Source organism: Borostomias antarcticus (assembly GCF_949987555.1).
Source record: "Borostomias antarcticus genome assembly, contig: scaffold_141, whole genome shotgun sequence".
Classification (NCBI taxonomy): domain Eukaryota; kingdom Metazoa; phylum Chordata; class Actinopteri; order Stomiiformes; family Stomiidae; genus Borostomias; species Borostomias antarcticus.
This window is the reverse complement of record NW_028176521.1, coordinates 15,001-25,078: the sequence shown is the minus strand read 5'-3', so window position 1 is coordinate 25,078 and position 10,078 is coordinate 15,001. Positions and strand designations below refer to the sequence as shown.

The 10,078-nt window shown below is 52.5% G+C and overlaps 1 protein-coding gene across 1 annotated transcript in view; it reads right to left on the bottom strand.

The window, feature by feature from the left end:
* Positions 1-6,982: 6,982 nt before the first annotated feature.
* Positions 6,983-10,078, bottom strand: part of LOC311328401 (lactoylglutathione lyase-like) — a 7,385-nt gene continuing 4,289 nt past the window's right edge. The window contains exons 3-5 of the mRNA XM_084462376.1: positions 8,304-8,444; positions 7,879-8,036; positions 6,983-7,412 (exon numbers count right to left, since the gene is read on the bottom strand). Of these exons, the coding sequence (XP_084318502.1) occupies positions 7,321-7,412; positions 7,879-8,036; positions 8,304-8,444 (391 nt within the window). The 3' untranslated portion in view covers positions 6,983-7,320. The remainder of the gene's footprint in view (positions 7,413-7,878; positions 8,037-8,303; positions 8,445-10,078) is intronic.

Here is a 10,078-nt window from a genome sequence, read left to right as displayed (position 1 = left end):
GAGAGAGCAGCTGGTCCTCTGGGAGAGAGACCTGCTGGAAATCTGGTGGAAGAAGGAAGATAAATATTAGGATGAAGTTTGCTTCAATATTCTACAACCTAATGTGTGAAATTAGGGAAATACAATTCAGCAAAGGTTTTTTTTGTGTGTGTGTGTGTGTGTTTATGAAAACTGCATAAGTCAAAACATGTCCTGCATTTTCTGCAACGTGCCACAGTCCTACCCTACAGCTAGATGGTCTCCACTCATATACACCATAATTTAACAAAGCAAACGTTCTGGGGAACGTGACGTCACGGTTGCTATGTCCGCCCATTGCCGCCATTTTCATAACCTAGCTGGAAGCCCTTTGCGTAGCGCCTGACGTCATTGTACTAACTAAAATGACGCAGAATAATATGGTGGAAAAAACGGTTGATGACAGCTAGCTAGCCACCTGCATAGATGGATGCTAGTTAGCTAACGTACAAGCAATGGTAACGTATTGTAACCCTAGTTCTATGAGTGGAGCGGAGCCCCACAGGGCTAGCTCCTATTGGCTAGCGAAACCCAGCTAGCTACATTGACTGAAGAAAAGATTATACACGCACCTGTGTCCAACCAGGTCCGGTGCACCACTGTATAAGCGGGCTACGCCCGCACATCTGCTCCTAACCGAAATTTTCAGCGAGCAGACTGCGGGGTCAGCAAGTCTGTTCCCTGTGGGGCTCCGCTCCACTCATAGAACTAGGGTTACAATACATAACCATCGTTCTATTTCGTGGAGCTCCGCCCAACAGGGCTAGCTCCTATTGGCATAAGCGGAGCTACACGACCGCACCATACACTCTTGCTGGCCCCAGTAAGGGAAAACCAGTCAGGACACAAGCCAGGGCTCCAAGGCGAGACCATACTAACAGTTGATCCGACCGAAGCACTGGCCCCACCCCGCCACACTCAGTCTATCACAGCCGAGGGCAAGGAGAGGTACGTGAGGCGAGAGCTGGACCAAAGCGGTTACTCCGTAACAAGCCTGTCCCAGCCTCACTCATAAACAGGAGCAGAACGTCACTAGACGGGCCTGCTCCTACCTTAGATGAACCGGTGAGACCTGCATGAGTCACGTCTGCTTTCCTAGCCTGAAAAGACCCCGCGGCTCGAACCGGTTCTCCAGTAGCGGCGAGACCTGCCGTGGTCCATTCTGACTCTTTCACAGAAGACCCGGCGACTCGAGCCGAACACCTACATGAAACATCCTGTCTAACGCTGGCTCGCACCGGCGGCTGTGTTTAGCACAGATGACGCCACAGAGACAGAGGACATGGATAAAAGGTAATAACGGACAAAAGGAGATGGGGACGACCAAGTCGCCGCCGCACAGATGTCCTCCACTGACACACCATTGAACAGGGCAACTGACGTGGCCACACCCCTTGTGGAGTGTGCCCGAACAGCACCAGGCAGAGGACGACCCGCAGTCACGTAAGACTGGGCGATGCCCTCACAGATCCAATGGGAGAGACGCTGTTTCGACAACGGAGAACCCACCTTCCCTGGGCCGTGGCAAACCAACAACTGGGGGGTGGTGCGGACCGCAGCCGTGCGCTGGACGTAACACGTCAACGCACGCACAGGACACAACAAATGCAGGCGGGCCTCTTCCTCGCTCGCATGAGGTGGAGGATAGAAGGCTCCCAGCTCCAAATCCTGTGCTCTATAGGCGCCCCGGACCACCTTCGGAACGAAAGATGGATCCGTGCGCAACACAGCTTTGCTCCCATCACCCGTGATGAGAAAAACTGTCAACGCCCTCAGATCACTGACCCGCTTGCCCGACGTCAGAGCAAGGAGCAGCGCGGTCTTAATCGATAGCCACTTGAGAGATATCCGCTCCATTGGTTCGAACGGCGCCTTACATAGCGCATCCAGAACCAAGAGCAAATCCCAAGGCGGCGCCGCAGCCTTACGCACAGGGCGAAGACGGCGCGTGCCGGCCAGGAAGCGTTTAACCAGGGGATGCCCGAAAACCGTAGTTTTGGCGAACCCCTCATGGCATGCGGAAATAGCACACGCATACACCTTGATAGTGGATGCTGCCAAACCGCCACCATGATCCATCAGGTGCTGAAGGAATTCCAAAATCGCCTCGACCGAGCATGACTCGGGAGCGATGTCCCTTTCCTCACACCAACATGCAAAAGCAGCCCATTTGCCAGAGTAAACCAAGGCAGTGGAAGCCGCGCGCGCGCTCTGAATTGTACAGATCACGGCCGGAGAGAGTCCCCTATCAGACAATCTCCGCCGTTCAAGAGCCAGGCCACCAGCGGCCGTCCCAAGACCGGAGGTGCGCAAATTGAGCCCTCCGCCTGGGACAGAGCGTTCGGCCAATGAGGGATGTGCCACGGTTCTACAGTAGTCATGGCCATCACTTCTGCATACCATCTCGCCCAGTGGCGGTCCGGCGCTCTCAGTATTACCGATGCACCCTCTGACCGCACCCTGGCTAACAATGGTAAAATCAGCCCCATCGGCGGGAAAGCATACAGCAGCGCCCCCGGCCAGGGGGCATGCGCGAACGCATCCACGCCCAGCGGAGTCTGGTCCTGCTGTTTCAGAGAGAACCAGAGGGGACACTTCGCGTTCTGTCTCGAAGCAAAGAGATCCACCCCTGCTCTGCCGAACCGGGTCAAGAGCTGAGCCACTATCTGAGGATGTAGGCTCCACTCGTCCGGGTGAGGCCTGCCCCGAGACATCAGGTCCGCCCCGACGTTCAGACGGCCGGCAATGTGCCGCGCTGTCAGTGACCGGAGATTGACATGAGCCCATCGCCACAGCGTTACCGCCAGACGGTGAAGCGCTGGCGAGCGGACTCCCCCTTGTCGGTTGATGTAAGCTACTGTGGTCTGGTTGTCTGACCGCACCAGCACATCGCGCCCCTGTACCAGGTGTACAAAGTGGCGCAATGCCAGTAGCACCATCTCCAACTCCAGGAGGTTGATGTGGCGCCGTTCTCCGACGGCCCACAAACCACCTACGGCCTGGGACAGACATGTACCACCCCAGCCGCTGAGAGACGCGTCTGTGAAGACGGTGACGTGAGCCGACACCCTGCCTATTGGAACACCGTGCGCTATTACGTGCCGGTCCCTCCAATAGTCGAGGTCTGCTGACAACGACCCCGGCATCCACACAAGGCGCCGTCTGTGCCTCACAGGGTCCAGACGAAGCCGCGCGAACCATCTCTGCACGCACCTCATGTGAAGTAGGCCCAGTGACACTACCACATGGGCGGCTGCCATGAGCCCCCATGTGGTTCACCACCGTGGCGGTATGCATCAGAGCCAACAAAGGCGACGGAGCCAGTACCAGCAGGTCGTCCAGGTACGCCAGGATCCTGATGCCCTGCCGGCGTAGTGGCCTCAACGCCGCCTCCACACAATTGGAGAAGGTTCTGGGGGCGAGCGCATATCCAAACGGGAGTCTGGTATATTCGTACGCCACACCCAGGTAGGCGAAACGCAAAAACCTCCGATGCCGATGAGCTATCGGTATGTGGAAGTAAGCGTCCTTGAGGTCTATGCTGGTGCAAAAATCGCCGGGAAGGAATGCCTCCAGCATTTGTCGCACCGTAAGCATATGGAACTCCCTCGTCCCTCTGGTCTGACGGGACCACAGTTACCGCTCCCTAGCTATTTCCCAGCATCAGCCGGAGCACGCGGACGTGCCGGCACACTGCGCTCGCCCGGAGCAGCGAGGTGGCGAGCGAGGAGGAGCCGGTCCTGCTCCTGGCTGCGACACTGCTCCAGGATGTTAGACACAGCCGCCCCAAACAACCCCTCCCTACTGACCGGTGAGTTGAGGAGGACACCCTTGTTTTCCTCGCACAGACGAGTCAGGGAGAGCCATAGGTGGCGCTGCTGCACCACCGACGTGGCCATCACTCCACCCAGACAGGAGGCGGAGATTCTCACAAGCTGAGCAACGGCTCCGGCGGCTTCGGCCATCTCCGCTCTCCTGTCTTCATCCATAGAGGGGGGGGTTTGCTCCGTAGCTAGCTGGCCGATGTAAATGGCCAGCATAGCAATGGAGGAGGAGGCAGCCACGGCCTGCGCGGCCAGAGAAAAACTTTTGTCGGCCAAGGACAGGGTTGTCTTGTCCTTGACGTCCGGCATGAGAGGCTTCCTCGATCGAAGGAACCCTGCCCCAGGAAGGAGGCGCCACTAGCCGTAGTGGCTTCTGACGCAGAGAGACCCTCGTCTGCCTCGGAGAGCTCTTCCTCATCATCCGTAGGCGCGAGGGAGGTAATCGGGGCCGCCGGTTGTTGCGGGGGCGCGCCGATGTCCTCGCCGACCAGCTGGACCAGACCTTCAGTCTCCAGCGGCGGCGGAGCGAAGAAATGCGCCCGGAGCATCCTCTCCATGGGGTCCAGGAGGGCGCAGATCTCGCAGGCGGGGGACGGAGCCAGACCCGCTCTGGCGTGCTGCGGCCCCAGACAGCGGAAGCAGAGGTGGTGTCCCACGTCGCTGTAGCGGGAGCCGCAGACACAGAAACGATCCGGCGGATCAATCGGCGCCGGCAGGGGGTCATCTGAGGACGCCGCCAGCTCCGCTTGGGTCCGCTGAGTAGACATCTTCTTATCTTCTTTCAGTATCAATGCGAGCTGAAAATTTCGAAGGAACAGATGTGCGGGCATAGCCCGCTTATACAGTGGTGCACCGGACTTGGTTGGACACAGGTGCGTGTATGTTTTTTTCTTCAGTCAATGTAGCTAGCTGGGTTTCGCTAGCCAATAGGAGCTAGCCCTGTGGGGCGGAGCTCCACGAAATAGAACTACCCTGAGCCCTTGTGGACTTCGCGGGAACGCGCATGTAAGGCCACAAGGCCGCGCTCCGCACTTTCGCCTAAGTGCGCGATTTGGGATTCAGCTAGAGTCAATAGAGAGTCAATAGAGAGTCAGTTGAATTGAGAACCTGAAATAGTGATTCTAATCAGCAGACGAGGTTAAAGGGATGAATATAGAACCTGCTCGATGAAGCTGGACCTCGGGTTGGAGAACAATGTCCAGGATCCTCTGCAGTTGTGCTATTCTCTCCCTGGACTGATGGATCTCTTCATGGCACAATGCAAGCGTGTGTTCATAGTGACTACATATATCAGAAGCTGCTGCTGATAATTTCTCATTGACAAAATCTCTGAATAACTGTAGTTTTGACATTTTTTACGGTTTATAATTGGGATATGCTATATGCTATAAACCTCTATAGCACGAAACCCATCATGTCCTGCAGCTTCTTCTACTGATTTAATGGCGGATCACCAACTAAAGTCTATATTACATACTGCCCCCTACTGTACGGGAGTGTATAATGTCTATAATGTCTTGCTTTTTGTTTTAATGCTTTTAATGTCTCATGTAAAGCACCTTGAATTGCCCTGTGGCTGAAATGTGCTATATAAATAAACTTGCCTTGCCTATAAGGGCTTTACACAGGTTATATACAATTATAGTAAAAACTAATCCTGTATCCCATCTTTAAGACACATAAAGAGAGCCTTTCCGCATCTTCTTCTCATCACATCAAGTAAAATGTTCCTCTCTGAATTAGACTATATATATATATATATACACTACACCTTTCAGGATACTAGATTAGATTAGACTACTACACCTTTCAGGATATTAGATTAGATTAGACTACTACACCTTTCAGGATACTAGATTAGATTAGATTACTACACCTTTCAGGATACTAGATTAGATTAGACTACTACACCTTTCAGGATACTAGATTAGATTAGTCTACTACACCTTTCAGGATACTAGATTAGATTAGTCTTTATTGTCCTTTGAACATGAGTGACAGGTTCCTCTGAAGAGGAAGGAGTGGATATTGGAGGATATGATGAGATGTTGAGCTCAAATAAGGGACAGAAAAGGCAGATTTGAACAGTGGTATCAAGCTTTACTGGGGCAGTATCAGTGCCACAGGTAGCACAACAAACAAAACAAGACATTTCTATACATCTGCATAGTTGCAAAGCTAGCATGACTCAGGTAGCTTCCTAGCTAGCTAGCTAGCATGACTCAGGTAGCTTCCTAGCATGACTCAGGTAGCTTCCTAGCATGACTCAGGTAGCTTCCTAGCTAGCTAGCTAGCATGACTCAGGTAGCTTCCTAGCATGACTCAGGTAGCTTCCTAGCATGACTCAGGTAGCTTCCTAGCATGACTCAGGTAGCTTCCTAGCATGACTCAGGTAGCTTCCTAGCATGACTCAGGTAGCTTCCTAGCTAGCTAGCATGACTCAGGTAGCTTGCTAGCTAGCTAGCTAGACCCACTGCTTTTCAATAGTCCCATTCCAGTTTCCATTATTCCATCCCATGGTTCCATGGCCTGCCACAGGTCTGCACTGTTCCATCCACTTCTCACCCCTCACACTCACCCCCTCACCCTCACTCACACTCACCCCTCACACTCACTCACCCCTCACACTCACCCCCTCACACACACCCTCACACTCACCCCCTCACACTCACCCCTCACACTCACCCCCCACACTCACCCCCTCACCCTCACACTCACCCTCTCACACTCACCCCCTCACACTCACCCCTCACACTCACCCCCTCACACACACCCCCCTCACACTCACCCCCTCACACTCACCCCCTCACACACACCCCCTCACACTCACCCCTCACACTCACCCCTCACACTCACCCCCTCACCCTCACACTCACCCTCTCACACTCTCCCCTCTCACACTCACCCCTCACACACCCCCCACACTCACCCCCTCACACTCACCCCCCTCACACTCACCCCCTCACACTCACCCCCTCACACTCACCCCTCACACTCACCCCCTCACACTCACCCCCTCACACACACCCCCTCACACTCACCCCCCACCCTCACCCCCACACACTCACCCCCTCACACTCACCCCCTCACACTCACCCCCCACCCCTCACACTAACCCCCTCACTGCTCATAGCAGGGCTTGCAGTCATCATCATCTCTTGCAAACATTATGTTCTCACAAAAACAGCTTAGTGGCGTGACGGTGGCCCCGTCCATGTTGTGTGAGGGCTGAGGAGAGGTGGTCTAGTGGTTGGTTGAGAAGGTTGAGGACAGTTGGTCTGATTGGTTGAGATGACTGAAGACAGTTGGTCTGATTGGTTGAGAGGACCCAGGACAGGAGTTGCTAGTTGTGCGGGCTGAGAGGAGGTGTGGTCGGGCTGAGAGGAGGCGTGGTCGGGCTGAGAGGAGGTGTGGTCGGGCTGAGAGGAGGTGTGGTCGGTCTGAGAGGAGGCGTGGTCGAGCTGAGAGGAGGCGTGGTCTATGAAGTGATTGACACCATGTTGTTGGGGCTGAGGATCTCAATCCAGTAACCGTCCGGATCCTGAATGAACGCCAGACCCTTCATCTTACCTGAGAGAGAACGAGGCAGAGAGAGAGGGGAGAGAGAGAGAGAGGGGAGAGAGAGAGAGAGAGAGAGAGAGTGTTAAGTCTCACCAATGTGTCACCTACACCATTTGTTCTTGTCTGTTTTCCTACCTGACTGTTCTAACTTTGTAGTTCGTTCCCCTAGAATCAGTCTCTTAAAACTACCATTTGTTTCTGTGTGACATCACTTCCCTATCCTGTTCGTCATGCTCGACGTCACTTCCTTTCCCGCGTTATAAGATATCACTCCCTAGTCCCATTCACCACTCTCATCGAAGGAAACACTTCCTGTTTTCAGAGTTGATCCGAGTTCCTCAAGAGGGACACACCCGGGTCACTTGAATGGGGACTCTGATTGTCACCAGACCACACAGACAGACTCACAAGAACCAGTTGGGATTATAATTCCAGAACCTCTTAGTTTATCTCTGGGACGCCATGCGACTCCTACCGTCATCAGGTTTCTTGACGAAGGTGACCCCCTGCTCCTCAAACAGCTTGCAGGCAGCGTAGACGTCGGGCACGGCCACCCCGATGTGCCCAAACCCACGAGGGTCCGAGTTCCCGTTGTGGTACGACTGGGTGTCGTCCGTCTCAGATCCCCAGTTACTAGAGAGAGAGAGGGAGAGAGAGGGAGAGAGAGGGAGAGAGAGAGAGAGAGGGGGGGGGGAGAGAGAGAGAGAGAGGGAGAGAGAGAGAGAGAGAGAGAGAGAGAGAGAGAGAGAGAGAATAGTTGTACTTGGCTGGTCTCACTCAGTCCATACAGGCATTCAGCTGACCATACTGCATGGGAACCCTTTATCCATCAACCGGAGAAGTGTTCTGTCTTTTAGGACATCCCCTCATCCTCTCATCCCCTCATCCTCTCATCCTTACTGTGTGAGCTCAATGGTGGCTCTCCTAGAGAAGGTCCAGGCGGTCTTCTCCTTGACGTCCGCAGGTATCTCCTTCTTGTCCTCGTAACCCAGGAAGAAGAGAGAGAAGCGCATGGAGGGGAAGTCAAACTTCTGCAGTAACCTGGAGACAGGAAGTAAGTGACACAGATAGCAGATGTTTAAATGTGCGTGTTGGGTAGCGAGGAACTTTCTGGAAGGAAGTAGCAGGCAGGGTCACATGTGTGGCTTGGGACCGGACATGGAGACATGGAATACTAGCTTGGCTTTGGCTCCCAGACAGCGCAGCTGTAGTTTTGAATAGAATGAGAATCTATAACATCTTGACATTTTTACTTATTTTTATGTTCCTTGAATGTAAAGTATACATATTAGTATGCTGTAGGTGATAATACTGACATAGCTTAGTCTGGAAGAACTGCATCTTATTTTGTAAATCTTACAAAGACTTGCAACAACGACCAACATAGCCCAGGGGCCTCATTTATCATTGAGGTACGCCTTCTTTTACACGGTCTTTTTCGCGAGTTCAGGCGTACGCCATTTGCCCCCCCCACATTGCGATTTATCAAGCCGTAAGGGCGAAAATTTAGTCGCCTTTCTCCGCGCTTTTGTAGGACACCTCTCCAGTTGGCGTACCGATTTACACGGTGTTCTACGCCCTCTTTGAACACAGGGGGAACTGGCGACGCAGGTGGTGCGTCGGTGAATTACTATGTTTGACGGAGAGAATAAGAGCGACAGTTCATGAACGCACAATCATGTAGGCTACTAGGCCAATTCAGCACAAACATATATCGCAATGCAAGATTAGACGTGTCCTCTAACCGGCTCATTCATGGTTCGATATGGATTTGTTCCCCAAACTTAACCTATGCGCACACCTAATGCAGGCACTCCATCAAACGGCAATAATTGACCAATTAGATTGTCATTAATATGTGATCATGTGGACCTGTTTGCTCTTTGGTAAGCATATAAATGACAGTCCTCCTGTGCGTAATGCGAGCCTAAATGAATCCGGCGCTACTCGATAGAACTCCAAAGAGGTGACGGCGATGGCGACTGCACCCACACAAGGGCACCATCATTGAATGAATACGTCTATGTGAATCGCAAAAATGTGCACACTATAAATACCCAAATCATATGTGACGCCGACATGCTCATCACAAGTGTAGTGGCACGGTGGCCTGGCTCCACACACGACTCATTCACCCTGGCGCACAGCAGGGTAGGGCGAGACTGGAGGCAGGCGCTGCGCGTGACGGCTGGCTTGTTGGTGTATGCATAGCCAAGATACATATTCTTTGTCTTATTTACTTTCATCTTTATTAGCATTTTCCATCCATACAACGACAATACAATAAAACATAAAAACTTACAATAACAGCTTATGGGTACTTCCATCCATGCAGCCTTTTTTTCTTACTCAAATATGACAATTGTAATATTAGTGGTATCATCACACTTCCTTCTATAATCCATCCATTTTTCCCATCTCCCTTCAAACCTTCCTTCCTGCATCCTCAATGCATAAATAAATCTCATAAATCTCCTCCACAACACCCACCACTGCTCCTTGGTTGGGGGTTCCACCTTATACCAAGCCCTCATTATTGTATTTTTACTAGCAACCAATAGTACTTTCACTAGGTATCTGTCCCCTCCTTGTACATCATTCTGTTATGTTTGCCAAGATGTATATTCAAAGCTGATAAGAATGAGAACCAGTCAAGACCCCACCACAAAATGAGG